Source organism: Hippopotamus amphibius, chromosome 2 (genome assembly GCF_030028045.1).
Source record: "Hippopotamus amphibius kiboko isolate mHipAmp2 chromosome 2, mHipAmp2.hap2, whole genome shotgun sequence".
In the NCBI taxonomy this organism is placed as follows: Eukaryota; Metazoa; Chordata; class Mammalia; order Artiodactyla; family Hippopotamidae; genus Hippopotamus; species Hippopotamus amphibius.
The window spans coordinates 172686351-172703149 of NC_080187.1; the positions used below are offsets into that span (position 1 = coordinate 172686351).

Consider the following 16799-nt stretch of genomic DNA (forward strand, 5'->3'; position numbering starts at 1 on the left):
AAGGGAAGGAATAAAGGAGGCTGGACAGAAATCAGGTAGGAAGTTCCAGAAATCCTACAGATAAAAGAACTATCACATATTTGTGGCAGGAGAATGGAAGAAAAGTCCAGTGCTCCGTACCATAACAGGAGCAAAGATCCTTTTTCCCTCAGAATCCATGGGAGGAACCATGATCAACAAAATGAAAGGTTTCTCAGGGGCCAGTGCAGCTAATGGATCTGTGGGAAGTATACAGTGGCTATTAGATACTTATTCCACAGTCACTGTTTGGGGGCTGAGCACCTCAGGGCTCCCCAACACAAAAGGGGATTGGGAAGTATAGGCTTCTCTCCAACCAACCTCTGGAATTCAGTCAGAACCACAGAAACCTCAGGATCCAACTCTTTAGCAGAACATGCAACACCCAAGTCTGCTCTTCCCACGTCAGCCTTCCCAGTGGGAGTATCCTCTAGGGCCATGTATCTGATGTTTAGGAAAACTGATACCAGTTGCTTGCCAAAAAGTAGATCTCAGCTGGAAGGCCTCTTTCATCAAAACATTTATTAAATGCATAACTGCATGAGGCCTGAAATGTGTAAGGGCTGTTAAAGAATTGTGTGTGGCTAAAACCAGAAAAACTGTTGCCCTCTTTTTCATGTTTCAGGGCAGCAAAGTTGGGCAAGTCCTATGGCCTGCAAAAGAGGGGGTAAATACCCCACAGATTCTGCTGAACTGGAACGGAGCTGGGGGTGAGGGCACTGTGCCAACACTTCCAGGCAGTGATCTTACAGCCTGTTCTTCCTGGTGTCCATCCTCTTTTGCCCTGTAGACAGGTGGGCAACATTAAGGCTTTCTTCTGACTGGAATGACACATCTAGGTGATAGGAAAGAAAGCCAGAGACAGGCTCGGAGAGACAGGTTTTTTATTTAACCTGGTCGTGAGTTCTGCAGTAGAGTCCCTTTGGGTTTAAGAGCACTCTGCTGCTTCCTTTCTTCTTCCTGCAACTTCTCCTGCTGCCTGAGCTGCCATGCCTGTAACCCAGCATCCATTTCCTGTGACAGCAGTACAACTCGTCTCTGAAACAGACAGGAAAACAGCGTGGATAACATCTGGGGCTTGAGCTCTGCACCGTATATCCTTTCATTCACAGATCAAAGTCAGAGGTTTCAGCTGGAAAATGACACCACTGACTGGGGAAGGGGTGGAACCAGGTCCGGGGCTGGGAAGCAGGAGGAAGGCAGCAAAATGGGTGTCTACTATTCGTTCCTGCCCTAGGAGTGCCCCACTCTATCCCTTCTCACAGTACTGTTAAAACCTTTGGTGGTAAAACCTTGGAGTGAGGGGTACATGTTAGCTTAGGTGCCAACTCAAGACAAATTACACTTTAAATTTTCTCCCCCCAATTACACAGTTTGCCCTATGTGGGCTCTAGCCACTTACTGCAAACTTTTCCCTTTGGGCTTTTCTTCGAAGCTGGCCTCTCATTGGAGGAGCAGGGCGGCCATCTGCAGACAGAATTGAGAGAAAAGGCAAGTGTTAGAGATGGCCTGCAGTACCCTGGGAAGGTGGCTGTGATAGGAAAGGGGAGAACCAATCTCCAGCTCCTCTCTTCCATTTCACACCCATTGTAGCTTAATTCCCCTAGGACACTTCCCTCATCTTCAATGGTGAGATATGCCAGAACCACCAAGAATAAGCTCCTAGGCATGTTCCTACTCTATTTTACTTACAATTCAAGGTCCTTGCAATGCTGAATCTCCTGTTTTATCTTCAGAAACCCTCCACTCAAGCAATGTGATTACTGTTCTACTCACCAGTGAGTCCTTGCTGAATTCCATCTCACTCCATAATGAAAGACCCTCTTTTCCTTTCCTTCCAGCCAAATTCTCATTCTTAGGCCCACCTCAAGCTCTACTTGTCCCAGAAATCCTTCTCTAACCTCTTCAACTCCGTCAGCTCTCTCTTCTGAAAGAAATGCATCTCCATCATTTAATATTCATCTATTTGGGGACATTTATTGTACTACTGATTGTTTTTAGCCTTATTTAGCCATCTCAGGTCCTTCTGGAAAGGGGCAGAGCACTGAAATATTATTACTTGATTTTTAAAATGTCCTTGCTTTGTTTTTTCAGCTAGACTTTAACTTCCTTGGGATCAGGGACTGTATCCCTTACTTTCACTGTAGTATAGTGTAGGCACATAATAAAAGTCTCATAAATATCTGCTGACTCGCTGAAAAAATGCAGTATCTTATCTCAAGTAGTTTATAATGGGCATTAAAAGGATACTTACTTTCTACAAAGAAAGAAAGAAAGTGAAAACTCTGCTCAAAAATCTGAAGGCAAGACAAGTAAGAGAGATTATTCATCAGCAAAGGGAACCAATGCTGTGTATATCAGGTGCTTGACACTGGTTGTTTCATTTTATCCTTACTAGAACCATCTGAGATAGGTATTCTTCTTTTACAGATGTAGAAACTGAGAGATCAATTAAGTAACTTGTCCAAGACCACAAAGTTAGCAAGTATAGAAGCCTGAATTAAAATCAATTCCAGAGTCTTCCTGATATTCCATACTACTTCAAGGAGATCCTAGGCTTTCTACAGTAAATAACAAGTAGTAAAAAAAATCTGCACTATTCTCCTCAGCCACCAAATATCTGATTAAGAAGGTTCATACTTGTATAGAATCCAAAACTCAGGTTTCTGTGCTGTTGAAGAGGGCGTGGCCTCTGCCCAGTTCTAGTCCTGGCTTTGCTATTACCTAGCTGTGTGCTCCCAGCAATTTACTTTTGTAGGCCTCAACTTTACCACCTGTGAACTGCAGTCCCAACAGAGTGAGCAGTGGTTTTAACTTTTCTAAGGTCCTTCCTTTCTAGGCCGTTCTGTTTGCTTGCTTTTGTTTTGTTTAAGGTAAAGGAAAAAACTTTTCTGAAGAGAGCCCGTCATCCTCTGTCTTCACTTTTCTAAGCCTATCTCTGAGACCTCATTTAGGCAGCCTTTCAAAGAGCTCTCCCTGCACTTGGTACTAAATTCTCAACAATGTACTCACCACACAGAAGGGCGATTCTTCGTAACTTTTAAAAAACCACGTCCCTCTTTGACAAGCATAAAGTCTTGTCCCGCCCCCGTGACGCCCCAAATCAGAATTATCTTCTGCTTATTCCCACAAGCCAAGAAGATCCTGTCTAGCTTTACTTTCCACAGGCGTAGTTTAGTTTACAAAATAAACAACAGGGTTTTTTCTCCCCAACTCCAAATATAAAGTTCAATAAGTTGTCCGCTCAGACACACCCCCACAAAGACACTCCCCCCTACTCCGTCCAGGGGCATTCCCGCTTGGTGAAAATCTCCGAAGTTAAAGTGAACTGTCAGACTAGCGCTCACCCGCGTAAGACCAGTCTGGGAGCTCCGTAAGAGGCCCATAGCCGGAGGGGTTGGCAGCAAGGCCCTGCCTGGGTGGAGGAAAACAGTTCGGTGAGCACTCAGTCCAGCATCTGGCACCCCAGTTCCCCTCACACCCGTACTCACTGGAGTCGCCACTGGCCGCCCGCCCGAGCCGCGGCGCCGCAGTGCAGCCTCCGGACACCTGCTGGGAACACAGGGCGGCGTTGGGAGAGAGGCTCTGCACCCAGCCCAGGAGTCCCGGGCCCGCCCCCGCGAACTCCCGAGCCCACCGACATACACCCACTTACTACAGAGCAGCACGCCCAAAGCAGCCATGCCGAGGCGCACGGGGCGGAAGTGGGCGTGGCCTCGGTGGCTACGCGCGACGCTGCACGGGAAGCCGGAAGTCACCATCTTGAATCTCTTTTTCAATCACGGGCCCCGCCATCTTGGCTCATCGTACGGAAAAAAGGGACAAAACTGCCTGCCGGGTATTACGGGCGAGAACAGTCGTTCTGCGTGTGCATTATCAGTGGCGGTTACAACCTTGTGGAAGTCGCGCGCACCGAGACTAAACCGTTCTGAACTGTCTACCCCCACTCTCGCCCCCCCCCCCCCATCGCCCCGCAGCAGTCTCTGGTCCTTTGAAATTTATTCTTTTAGCTCAGTTAACATCCACGTGACCTCATTCGGTCTTATAGCATCACTCTGTGACATATTTTCCCCAGCCTAAGAGTCAAATTTAGAGTGAATCAGAAAATTTGGGTTTCAGTTCTCACTCATTTATCAAACGAAATTGAAGAGCTTATATGTGACAAGCACTGTATTTGGTGTGGAGGACAAAGCAGATGTCCCTATTTGGATAGAGCTCCAAGTCTAGAGAGAGAGGACGATAATCAAATAATCACACATATTACTTAATATTACAGCTGAATTGAGTGCTGGGAAGGGAAGTAGGTGTTGCCTGTGGGCATATAATGGGAACTTGATCCGGGGTAGGCTGTCAAAGAAGGCTTTCTTGAGGAAGAGGTATTGGACCTAAGATCTAATCCATTTTTTAAGAGCTACCACTACAGACTGTGTAATATAATCCTTGCAAAAACCTAGTGAGGTAGGTAGTAAGTCGTAAACCCAGATCCGTGACTTCTTACCTCTTTTTTTTTTTTTAATCTCTAACAGACATACTTTTATTGCACTTTGCAGGTATTGCATTTTTTACAAATTGAAGGTTTGTAACAACCTTGCATACAGCAAGTCTATCAGTGCCTGATTTTTGAACAGCTTTTGTTCACTAAGTGCCTCTGTGTCACATTTTGGTAATGCTTGAAATATTTCAAGCTTTGGCACTATTATTATATTTGTTACGGTGATCTGTGATCAGTGATCTTTGATGTTACTGTTGTAATTGTTTTTGCATTTTTTTAGCAATATTTTTCAATTAAGGCATGTCCTTTTTTTTCAGACAATGCTATTGCACGTTTAATAGACTATAATATAGTGTAAACATAATCTTACATGTACTGGGAAACTAAAAAATTTGTGTAACTCACTTTATTGTGATATTTGCTTTATTGTGGTTGCCTGGAACCAACCCCAAAATATCTCCAAGATATGCCTGTACTTGCTTTGGGGAAGTCATTTATCCTTCATTGTAAAAGAAGCTTAATATATCACATTTATGAAAACATTTAAAGAATGATAAGGTAAGTGAAAGTGCTTTATAAATGGTGAAGCTCCTACAGAAGTGGCCATTACTCTTGTGCTAGGCTAGACACTTAAACACATGCTGACTGGGGGAACCTGAGGGAGTGGTGTAATGGCCTATCTGGAAGTTTATCACTTCCTTCTGCAAGACTGGAAAGTTTTTCCACAGGAGGGGGCTCTGTACTATGCTTTGAAAGAGGGGAAGGGTGGATCCTGGTTTAAGAAGTAAAAGCAGCTGTTTTGATAACAATAAGAATGGTATAGGGGAGGGCTGAACAAGAAGAAGGGATGGGAATAAAAGAACCTTGGCTCTAAGCCAACGGCTGGACCCAAAAAACTAAGCAAGGGAAGTAAGACAATAAAGTACCATTACCATTTTACATTTATACACTTAGTTTTCAGTTATCAAAACACTTCTATATAAATTTTCATAATAAATCTATAAAGTAGATAAGACAGACCAGGAAGCAATCACTGTAGAGAATCCTTGTAATTTTCCGAGATCAGGAAATTGAACCAAAATGTGGCTGTGGATTTATTGTTTTACAGTTGCAATAATGACTGAGTAACACCTTTCCCAAGCCAGGCTCCATGTGTCTTTGGCTGGTTCTGAGATAGACAGCTGAGACAGACAGCACTGCAATCCCATTACATAATTTACAGTTGGAGAATCATGTAGTAGGAGCTGAAAAATAACATTGGTGTCAACATTCAAGATCATAGGAAAGATGACAGGCTGGCACTACCATTAACTTTATGTAAAGGAGTTAAACCAGCAACACTCCTATCTTTTAGTAGCTCACACACTATGAGTGCAAAATCATAAAAAAGTCCACATGCATTAAGGTGAGCTAATAATATGGACAATATGAACTCCACATGCAGAAATGAACACATGCATTAATTTAATAGCTGTGGGAGTCAAGGAGCCAGAGCTGGAGGACTTCGGGGCAGGATGGGAAACAATCTGGGAAACTGGGAAATCTGGGAGGGGAAAGGTCTTTGGAAGGAAGACAAGTTCAGCCTTTGACGTGGTTAGAGTGATGTGGCAGGGGGACAATCCATGGGTTGTAAATAGCAGGAAATATGGGTTAGGATTTTGAGAGCGAGGGAGAAAGAGAACTCTAGTGCTGACAGCTGACATCATCAGTATTCTCAGGGACCTTATGGAACACTGTTGTGGGGAAGGGGGTCTGGCACTTGGACAGCACTCCTCAATGATTTCATCAGAATCTAAGCCACAGGAAAGCAGCTTCATCATCCCCTAACTAAATGTCTTTCAGCCTCTGGACTTCATCTGGCAAAGACTGGCGTTAGCAATGGTGGGAAGCATCAGCAATCTGAGCTTCGTGTCCTTCCTCTCTGAAACTCCTTTGCCTGTGCAGGGCATCATGCCTGCATTTGACTGTAACATTTTGTTATCCGCTCATGTTTTTGTCCAACATGTTTATTCAAATATCCTTCTGTCAGGTCTGTATACAGTAATTTTTGTACAAGTGCATTGGGAAATTCAGTGCTTTTAAAACTGTCGTGATGAATAATGATGTTGGAGAAAAAACAAGTGAAGCTGACTCTGGGTAGCTACTTCCACCTCATTTTGCAACCTCTTCTCTTTTTTGCATACTGTGACTAAATTCTAAGGTTGAAGAAGAGCAAACTATTTGGGAAGTGTCTTATTTCACATTCCTTCTTTAGCTTTCTCCTTAGGACAGCTCAACAAAGATCAAAATCACTGTCACCTCAAATCACGGTCACTCCATGAAAGAACTGTAGGAACTGACAGCTATAAACCACCCACTCACACAATACATTGCTTAGAATATTATTTCCTTATTACTCACATAATTTATTGTAACATATTCCTTTTCTTTTCCCATGGCTGTCAAATCCCTGCACAGTCAGTACAGGCTAAGTTCTGTGTTAAATGACCCAGTTTCAGGATGGGTAAATTATGACCTCGGGCTACACTTTTTTCTTGCCTGGCAGCTGGTAAGTCTCTTAAGCTGTGTGCCTTTCCACCAGACTGGTCTTGAAGGCGGGTGGTTCTCTATGAATCTCTGCACAGTGGTTTTAAGAGATGCCAAAGCTGGACTGTCCATAAGGTATACAAAAGGAAATTGTATTATTTACAAGTCATCTTTTAGTTTTAATACGTGGTGAAACACGTTCAGATCCCTTTCCTTGAATTAGCCCAGCAACTTCCTCTTTTATTGGGTCCACGCTGCCACTAAGACTCTTCAGATGAAAGGTGCGTTGGGGACTCCAGGCTCCCGGACACCCTCAACCCGGACGTTTTTGGTTAAGTAATGCCTCCTGCCGGCGGCTTTACGGCCCGACACCGTCGCGGCCGGGCGGAGACCGCTTTCTTTAACAGGGGATCTCGAGGCTGACGCAACAGCTTCCCCGAGGGGGCGGAGAGTTGAGTCGCCTTCCGAGAGACCCCTCCCCTGGCTCCGAGCGGGCGCCGCTCCCTCCTCTCCGCCACGGGGCTTTGCGGGCCAGGGTCCCTCCCGAGTTTCAGCCAAGAGCGTCTCGGGGCTGCAGGCGGCGTTGTCAGGGTTCAGGGCCCTCGCCCAGACCCCCGTCGGGCCCGTCCGCTCGAGCTGGATTGGGAGGGAGGGAAGAGGAAGCTGAGCGTTCCTGGGGCGGAGGACGCGTCTAAGGGTATCCGCGGTCACTTTCATTTGCCAAGGGCAGCGCAGCTGTGCCTGAGCGCGGACAGGGCAGGGGGCGGGCAGGGAGCGGGTCTCTAGGTTCTCGGACCTTTGGGATCTTCGCCTACAACCACTACAACCCCCCTCTTCTAGAGCTTCCTGGAGCCCGGGGGGGGGGGGGGGGGCGGGAGCGGGGGCTGCTTGGCCAGGTGGCGGGAACGAAGGGGTCCGGGTGCCCCAGGGCAGAGCTCGCCTCGGCCTCCGCCGCCAGACCTGGACATCGAGGGCGACCGAGCTCTCCAGAGGGGCTTTGGGGGCGGGCGGTGGCTGGGTCGCCGTTGGGAAGCCGAGATCTTCGGGACGCAGACACGGAACCGCGGGCCGAAGGAAAGAGGAAACGGCGGGGACGACGTCAGGGGGCTGGGCCGGGAGCGCGAGGCTGGGGGGCAGTGTGGGAGAGAGGGGCAAAGGTGAGCGCGGCGCGCCGACCGCGCGGGGCGGAGCGGGGATGGGGAGGGGCGAGGAGAGCGGCGGAGGCGGGGCTGGGACGAGTTCCCGCTGAAGGCTTTACGGTTCCCCTTTCCTCGAACCCCCCTGCATTTGCGTGAACCTGAGCGCTCGCCTCCCTCTGCCTTCGCCCCCTCTGCCCTTTCACCCTTTCACGGACGTCGCACCTTGCTCTCGCCGCACCCAGACCGGTCACCTGCGCGTGGGTGTGGGACAGAGCAGCCGAGAGCTTCCGATCTGATCCAGGAAAGGCGCGTTAAGATGAGAGGCTGTTTGATTTTGTTTTCCCATTGATGAAGCAGAAAATCCCTTTCAAACCATTCTAGGCCTCCCGGTAAAACTGTGGAAACTACTCTTCTCTTTCCCTTCAACCCGTTACTATCAAAAAGAATAAATACCCCCCAGGACTCGTTGCTTAGGAGCCAGAGCAAGCAGCAGCACAGGTGGGCTTGAAGGGCAAGTTCAGGACGTTCCCGGAGCCCAACTGGGAAATCAGTCATCCTTCCAGCAAACAATTTTTTTTTTTTGACTGTCCACACGGGCCCTGCGCCGGGGATACCGGTGAATAAAGCTCTGATGGTGCTGGATTCTAGTGGGGAGGTGACAAACTAACTCCAGGTGATAGTGGGTGCCTTGAAGAAAAGTCGGGCCGGTGAAGGGGATGGAGATTGGCAGAAGGAAGAAGTTACTCCTCTAGAGACCCCTCAGGGAAGGTCTCTGATAAAAGTGGTGTTTAAGCACAGACCTGAATGGAGTGAGTGAGTGAATGAATGAGCAATACGGGGAAGAATGTTGCAGGCAGAGGGAACAGCAATTGCAGAAGCCCTGAGGTGCCAGGGGAGCATGCTTGTGTGGCAGCAGCAAGGAGGCCAGTGTGGTTGGAGTGGAGGGGCCAGTGCCAACAGGGGCTGCTTTAGGGCTGTCTTCCTAGGACTTCCCTCATTTACAACTTGGAGCTGAGCCCAGAGTGGGATTAAGGGGCAGGCCAGTTGGGCAAGCAGCCTGAGTCTAAAAGGGCACTGAGTTACCCTTGGAGTAATTCAGACATTTGGAGCCAATGAACTCTGATTTCTGTCTCTTGGTAAACTGTAAGTTGGCTCCCCTCCACTGGCAGAATCCTTGACGACCCCTTACCTAACCACCTGTCTCTAGGATAATTCTGCAACACGCAGGTACAGGTGCAAGTTGCAGGGTTAGAGCAGGCAACTGATAGTTGCCTAAAGGCAGCGGTCACAGCTGGAGTTATAAAATGTGCCACGCACTGTGAAGTGCCACTCCCTGAAATTTACGCTGCTGTCTACATTCAATTTGATATGCCTACCAAGGAACTGCTTCGGAGAATTGCATGTAATGAATTCATGCCTTAAGCTCTAATTCTGAAGAGAAAGAATGAGGCTTCCAGTTTTTATTCCGAGAAAATTGGTATTCCCCCACTTGCGCTAAGTAAACATTCAACAGATATTTAAATAATCCTGATTTGAGGGGGTGCCAACTCATTAGCTTGCTCAGGGTGCCAGGACTTGCTCTGGTCCACTTAGCTGGCTCTTACCTGGCCACACACGCATCACGTGAACCAGTTGGGGTCCTGAGATGTGAGCAGGCTTGCTTAGTGTTTGGGTGTCTGTGGCTGTACCCCCACAACTGGCCTTCCTTGGCATGCATTGCCTTACGTGGGGGCTGAAATGGCACTGAGGCTCTTGAGATGGGACCACAGAGTTCCAACTCCCTAACAATGGATCCTGTGCCCTCCGGAGGGCCAAGGACAGTATGTGAGTGGGAGATGAGTAGGGAATGGAATGAGGGGGGAGGGGAGTTGTAAAGGACATCAGGAGAGTACCATAGGTCCTAGGTCGCTGGGAGAACTTAAGAGCTCAGTAAATGCAGGACAACCAGGAAGTTCAGGGGCTGAGGCAGGGGAGAGGAGGAGCCGAAGCTCTGAGTGGGAAAGGTGCCTGGAGGCGGCGGGCGTCGAGGTCCTCTGGGTCTGAACAGGCAGGCAGTCCCAGCTCCAACCCACTCCCTGGCCCCTCCCCACTGCTGGCCAGAGTCACACGTGTGTTTTCCTGTTTTCCATTTCGGTCCCCAGAGTCACCCTCTGCCTTTTCTGCTCCTCAGAATCAACAGCTGCTGGAGCTCGAGCCTTACCCGGGTTCCCCTTCCCAGCACCTGCCCCTCCTCCGGAGCACTGGTAGCTCCTCCTCCTCGCACCTGCCCAGAGGTCTCAGGACAGGTAAGAGATGGGAGAGGAGGGACAATGGGCGAGAGGGGAAGTGCCGGAGGAGGATGGAGTGAGTCCTGAGAATTGGCTGAGCTGGAGACCCACGAGCCTCCTGTTTCCCAGCCCCAGCCCTCCGTAGGCAGAGCCCTCTGCCCAGAGACTTCAGCCCTACGTTAGTGGAAGCCCTGGCCACAGAAGTAAACACTTTCTTTCTTGCTGCACTTTTTTTTTTTTTTTGAAAGGGGACTGTGGTAGCCACAGTGGAATATAGAAAAACAAATGGAGAATTGGGGAGGGAGGAGCTGAGCTTCCAGCTTGGGGAGATGGGGGATTCCAGCTGTAGCAGCGTGTGTCTGTTTTCTGTTTCTGTTGTTTGGGGAGGCAGCACAGCCCAATTGGAGCTGGAAAGGTAGGACATGGGTGTCTGGGGAGAAAGTGTCTTTTCACCTTCACTCCCTGAGCTTGACTGAGGAACCAAGACCCTGAACTGTATGCTGGTTCCTGGAGGACGTGTGTTTTGGCTTTGCCATTCACAGGTGGGCTCAGGGTGTGGGGCCCCACTGCTGCTGTGCCCGGCATTGCCTGCTGGGGGCCCTGCTCCCTGTGTTCCTTGAACCCCTGAATCTGAAACGTCTATAGGATGAGTGTATTGTCCTATGATCTCCACTAGGTCCTCAGGGATGCATGTACCTCAGACAGGAAGGAGACAGGGTGCTGTGTATCAGCAATGCTGTTATCTCCTAGGATTTCTGGCTGTTGTAAAGCCTGGGGTGGGAGAACCCTTCAGGGCAGGTCCTGCTGGTCCCAGGCTGCCTGAGTGGTGGAGGCATTACCCCGAGAGCTGGGGTCTCAGGAAGGAATGTGAGCCGCCAAGGATGGTGCCTTCCTGCCCACAGAGCAGGTGCTGGGCAGTGGTTGAGAAAAGAGGGAGCATCTTTTCTCTGAAGTCAGCCTCCTCTGTCCAGTTTGAGTAGGTCTGCTGAAGAGAGTAGGCTAGGAAGGGAATTCCACTCATATAGATATAGCACTTCCCGGTAAGACCGCGAGGGTGTGCTGTTTGCTGGAGTGTGGGTTTCACCTCCCGGGAGTTTCTGTCTCAAGATTCCATGATGAGTATTTCACCTTTCAGATACTACGAGCCAGGAACGAAACCCTGCACACATCTCTCCCTACTTACCCTCATAGTCTCCCCTTCCTTTGTACCCCCTTCATCTCTTTTCCCCAAGTCCCGTTAGGACACATGCCCACCCTTGGTGCCAGGGAATTTCATCTTAAAAGGCCTGGCGTGATGATGTGTTTCCGTGCATTTTGTTTGCTTTAGAAGCGGGCACCCTAGCAATAGCAGCACTGCCAAGAGGACTTGTCATCACCTCTCGTCCGTGCAAAGCGATGAGAAAGGGGAGGAGCAGCCAGGAAGGAGGTGGACGGGCTTTGCTGGAGCCTTTAGCCTAGGCTTCAGGCTGAAGGAGGGCAGAGGCTTTCTTTTAATCTAATCACATTCTCCCCCAGGTGATTCATTAGGGGGCTAGCTAAAGTGCTTTCTCGCCTAAGAGGAGGGCTGGAGACTGGGCAGGTCAGAGCGGGTGGGGAGGTTGGAGAGAGAGCACAGAGCTTGGGCTTTGTTGGCTAGCCTACCCGCCTCCTTTGCTATGGCATCCTGGCAGGTGACTTCGTGTCTGCCCTAAGGGGCTGCTGTGGGGACTAAATGAGATAGGCATGCAGGTGTTTAGCAAAGTTCCTGGCTTGGGTAAGTGCTCAATAAATGACAGGTACTATTATTAAAGGAGTATTTGTGAGGAGCTGGGAGAAAAGGATAGTCTTCTGGATGGATTTCAGATGTTTTTGTGAGAGTGGCTTGGGAGTTGCATGATCTCTGGGAAGGCTAGCACCGGGATCTCCCTCCTGGGGAAAGAAAAAAAAAAAGTTTAAGGGACTAGAATGGGAGGTTGTAGGGTAGAGATAAGGCCCCCTGGGGCAGATCTTAATTCTCTGGTAGTTGAATAACCAGAGAGAGTTTGAAAGGGCAGGAGAAGGGACAGAAAAATAGTTGGGTTTCAGAATGAATAGGGTATATTTCTGTTGGTAAAAGAGGCCCAGAATATCACATTTAAGTAGACCCCAAAAAAACAGAGTGTATGCTTTCCCCCAAATGCTCAACTTCCTCTCTCTGTTCTGGGCTTGTCCAGTATAGCTCAGTGAAACCTTATTTCCCTATATTTTTAGAAAATTGAGTAAACTTGTGTTTGGGGACAGTGTTTATAGGAATTTACGCTTACCGCACAGATCCTGGTGTGTTTTCTCAAGGATGAAAGGGCCTGTGAGTGGGGCACGGATGCAGCCAGAGGTTTGAGTCTCATTTCTAGACCTTGTTTCCTTGGAAGCAGCTTAGGGCTCAGCCTTGGGGTCATGGCGCAAGTTTCGGGTGGCCACCCCTCGCTCTGTGTGGGGAAGTGTGCAGAGTTCTCTTAGGACACCCTATCACGAGTTGGACTGTACTTACACTTCCTCTAATCTGCATGTGAACCCAAGCCTCCGTGGCACAATGTGCAACCTTCCTGCCATTCTTGTTCGGGGTGAGAGAGGTGGGGCCAAGGTGGGGCCTGGAGGACAGAGAGCGCGGGAGAGGGCTGTGCATCCTTTGTCAACCGCAGACCTGTCCTCAGCTGATTTGCTCGGGGACAGCTTCCCCAGGGCTGTAGACATTGCACCCACCCAGCTGACCGTCAGGCCTTTCTTCTGGGCCCCCGGTGCTGGAGAGAGCTGACAGAGGCGGCTGCTGAGAGCGCACCATCTTATCGCAGAAAGTGCTGAGCCCAGAGCTCCTCGCCTTCCCCTTGCAGATGCGAAGGGCCAGTGAACCTTGGACCCAGACAGTTGCTTAACACCCCTCTCCCCCTCCCTCCGTCCCTCCGCCCTTCTTGACTTCTTGATTTGACTTAAAGCCATAAGCATGTGCCTGGCCTTTCTTTTTACTGCTGGCTGAAAGGCAGGAGCGGTCACACCACAGCTCCCGGAGGCTGCGTCTCTGTGTGGCCTCTGCGGCGGGGACCTGCTTCCACCCAGGGCCAGGGAGTGAGTGTGCTTCCCACCCTCTCCCTCAGCCCCAGCTCATCTTGCCCCCTCTCCCTTTGCTGCTCTGCAGTGTCCAATCACTTCCTTTCCTGAGTGCCTGTAGCCCTAGGATCTGTCCACTTGCTTGGCCAGCCTGGCCTGTCTTCCTCTCAGTGTCTCCTGCTCTGCGATGCCCAGCGTTTGCTACCCTGCTTCCGCTGTTTCCTTGCCTCGGCTTCGGTGCTGTCTCTCCAGCAGCAACTCCTGGGTGGGGAGCGGTCATCAGCTGCCTCCCATCCTCTCTAGGTTGGGTTGTACACTTGGATCACTGATCTCTCACCTCTGCTCTCTTTGGGTGATGCAACTATGCAGGGATTTGATGGCCGGAGGCCTACAATCCTAGGGGCTGGGAACGGTATCTGGGAAAGGAAAAGCATGGAAAAGAGAAGGGCCTGTCTTCTTTCTGGATGGGGCTGGGCTGTTTGGGCTTTGTGGAGGCTGAAGAGTTCAGCTGAGGGTTGTTAAGGGGTGCTCCCTGAGCAGGGGGATGGTGGTGAGTTTCCAGCAAATTTCCAGCAAGAGATCTCTGAAGTATTTAGGTTTGCCAGAGCCGGGTCCTTGGGGAAGAGGGCAGTGTTGTAAGGAGAACCCACAGATTAGCTGCTTGCAAGTTTGGTTCCCAAAGTTGCATCTCATCACAGGTGACAGGTGAGACTGAAATTGGAGGGAAGAGAGACTTTTTTGGGCTAAGGCTGAAAAACACAGGCTCAAATCATTATGGTTACACCTGGGAACTGCCAAATTGTTCATCTTCCTGCCTCCAGTGAGCTCAGGTAGAACCAGGACTTAGTTTTCTATTTTGTAAATCAGCTGGGCAGTGCCAGCCTAATGATGAGGAACATGCTCTCTCTCTGGGGAATGAGTGCCTTCCGTTAAAGATTTAAGTTGGGGTCATTTTGATGAGCCAGATGGAGAAGAGGTTCATGGGAGACTGGAGGCGAGAGAGAGAGATCTCTGAAATGGTGGGCATGGCCCGTGTGGGGGAGACGTCTCTGTAATTGCCAACCTGCTAAATATCTTCATCTTTCCTCCTCAGAGGGCAATGCCAGGAAGCTGGTGAAGGCTTTCTTCTCCTCCTCCACCATGGTCGACGGTGTGAAGTATGAAGTGGCCTCCCAGCACGAGAGGGACGCCTCCCCTCTGGCTGATGAGGCCAGCCCCAGGTCAGAGCAGGTAACGCTGAAGAAGGAGATCTCGCTGCTGAACGGCGTGTGCCTGATTGTGGGGAACATGATTGGCTCAGGCATCTTTGTCTCCCCCAAAGGCGTGCTCATATACAGTGCCTCCTTTGGCCTCTCCCTGGTCATCTGGGCTGTCGGGGGCGTCTTCTCTGTCTTTGGGGCCCTTTGTTATGCGGAACTGGGCACCACCATTAAGAAATCTGGGGCCAGCTACGCCTACATCCTCGAGGCCTTCGGGGGACTCCTTGCCTTTATCCGACTCTGGACCTCACTCCTCATCATCGAGCCCACCAGCCAGGCCATCATCGCCATCACCTTTGCCAACTACATGGTGCAGCCAATCTTCCCGAACTGCTTAGCCCCCTATGCTGCCGGCCGCCTGCTGGCTGCTGCCTGCATCTGTAAGTGGGGCTGGGGCAGGAGGTGTGGGGTGGAGGGCCGGGCAGAGGCCAGGATGTGAGTCTGCTAGTCCATAAGAAGGAGATGGAAAGGAATGCCTCTGACAAACACTTTTTTGTTGTTGTTAAACTAATGTATGCTAAATGTGAAAATTCAAAGGGCATCAAAGTGTCAAAAAAAAAATCCTTTCTCCCAACTTCCCACTGGTAAACATCATTAGCAGTCTCTGCCCTTGTTGACTTTTTCTTCTTCCTTCAAGGGATGTAGTTTTGTTCTGTTTTATAAAAATGGGATCATAGTACACACATAATTCTACAGTTTTTCTCCCCCAGAATTCATCAGTGATGTTCTTTGTTGTTGTTGTTGTTGTTTTTTTTTTTTTTTAATGTGGCACAGGATCCTTTTATTTTTTTATTGAGGTGAAATTCACATAACATAAAATTAACCATTTTAAAATGTACAATTTATTGGTATTTAGTACATGATGTTCTTTTCGACTTACAGATCTATTTTTAAAAAAATGCTTCATGTTATTTCATGTTGATTTTAAGGATGTATTGCTTATTTAACTAATCAGGCCTCTGTTAATGGTCATTTCAGTTGGTTCCAGTTTTCAGTCTTACAGATAACACTCCAGTGAATATCCTATTACGTTTGCATGAGTTTTTCTGTGGGTTAGGTTCTTTTTTAAAAAAATTTATTTTATTGACATATAGTTAATTTACAATGTTGTGTTAATTTCTGCTGCACAGCAAAGTGATTCAGTTATACATATATATGCATTCTTCTTCACATTCTTTTCTGTTATGGTTTACCACAGGATATTGAATATAGTTCCTGTGCTATACAATAGGACCTTGTTGTTTATCCATCCTATATATAATAGTTTGTGTCTGCTAATCTCAAACTCCCAATCCATCCTTCCCCCACTCCACCCTTGGTGACCACAAGTCTGTTCTCTATATCTGTGAGTCTGTTTCAGTTTTGTAGATAAGTTCATTTGTGTCTTATTTTAGATTCCACATGCAAGTGATATCATACAGTATTTGTCTTTGTCTGACTTTACTTAGTGTGATCATCTCTAGGTCTATCCATGTTGCTGCAAATGGCATTATTTTATTCTTTTTTATGGCTGAGCAGTATTGCATTGTATATATGTACCACATCTTTATCCATTCATCTGTCGATGAACATTTAGGTTGTTTTCATGTCTTGGCTGTTGTAAACAGTGCTGCTATGAATATAGGGGTTCATGTATCTTTTTGAATTATAGTTTTGTCCAGATATCTGCCCAGGAGTGGGATTGCTGGATCATTTGGCAACTCTGTTTTTAGTTTTATTGAGGAACCTCTATGCTGTTTTCCGTAGTGGCTGCACCAGTTTACCTTCTTTGTGGGCTAGATTCTTAAAACTGTCATTTCAATCTACCTTGGCTTTTTCTCTGTCTCATAAGTAAAATATTATTTAAATTTGTACATTCAGCAAAGCCACTTTGGAGGTATTGAGAAGCTGATCCTCTGCAGCCCCATCCCTCAGCTGCCTCTGTTCTGGAAAAGTGCCCTCCCAGTGTGAGAGACCCTGGGACCTCGGGGACCCCTCCCACCCCCTGCTGTGGAGAAGCTCAGAGGTTCTGACAGTTTCAGGAGCAGCTGCGGGGCAC

At 48.6% G+C, this 16799-nt stretch overlaps 2 protein-coding genes across 7 annotated transcripts in view; one reads left to right on the forward strand and one right to left on the reverse strand.

The window, feature by feature from the left end:
• SLC7A7 (solute carrier family 7 member 7) overlaps window positions 1–16799 on the forward strand; it is a 51639-nt gene that overhangs the window by 9270 nt on the left and 25570 nt on the right. For 2 of the 3 annotated variants that reach the window (XM_057721197.1, XM_057721199.1), the window contains exons 2-3: window positions 10346–10460; window positions 14596–15141. In XM_057721197.1, coding sequence (XP_057577180.1) covers window positions 14643–15141 — 499 coding nt within the window. In that variant the 5' untranslated portion in view covers window positions 10346–10460; window positions 14596–14642. Of the gene's footprint in view, window positions 1–10345; window positions 10461–13441; window positions 13521–14595; window positions 15142–16799 lie in introns of those variants that run through there. The other variant, XM_057721198.1, reaches the window with a different exon arrangement.
• MRPL52 (mitochondrial ribosomal protein L52) lies at window positions 548–3734 on the reverse strand. 4 transcript variants are annotated; one of them, XM_057721203.1, is made up of 5 exons: window positions 3674–3734; window positions 3510–3570; window positions 3366–3433; window positions 1421–1485; window positions 548–1056 (listed from the first exon to the last, which is right to left on the reverse strand). In XM_057721203.1, exons 1-5 carry the CDS (start codon window positions 3699–3701, stop codon window positions 907–909), a joined length of 372 nt encoding a protein of 123 aa, XP_057577186.1. In that variant the 5' UTR covers window positions 3702–3734; the 3' UTR covers window positions 548–906. The 4 variants fall into 4 exon arrangements, with proteins under 4 accessions (XP_057577186.1, XP_057577187.1, XP_057577188.1 ...); XM_057721204.1 differs by having other exon boundaries at window positions 549–1056; window positions 3510–3567; window positions 3674–3731; XM_057721205.1 differs by having other exon boundaries at window positions 947–1056; window positions 1414–1485; window positions 3510–3567; window positions 3674–3731.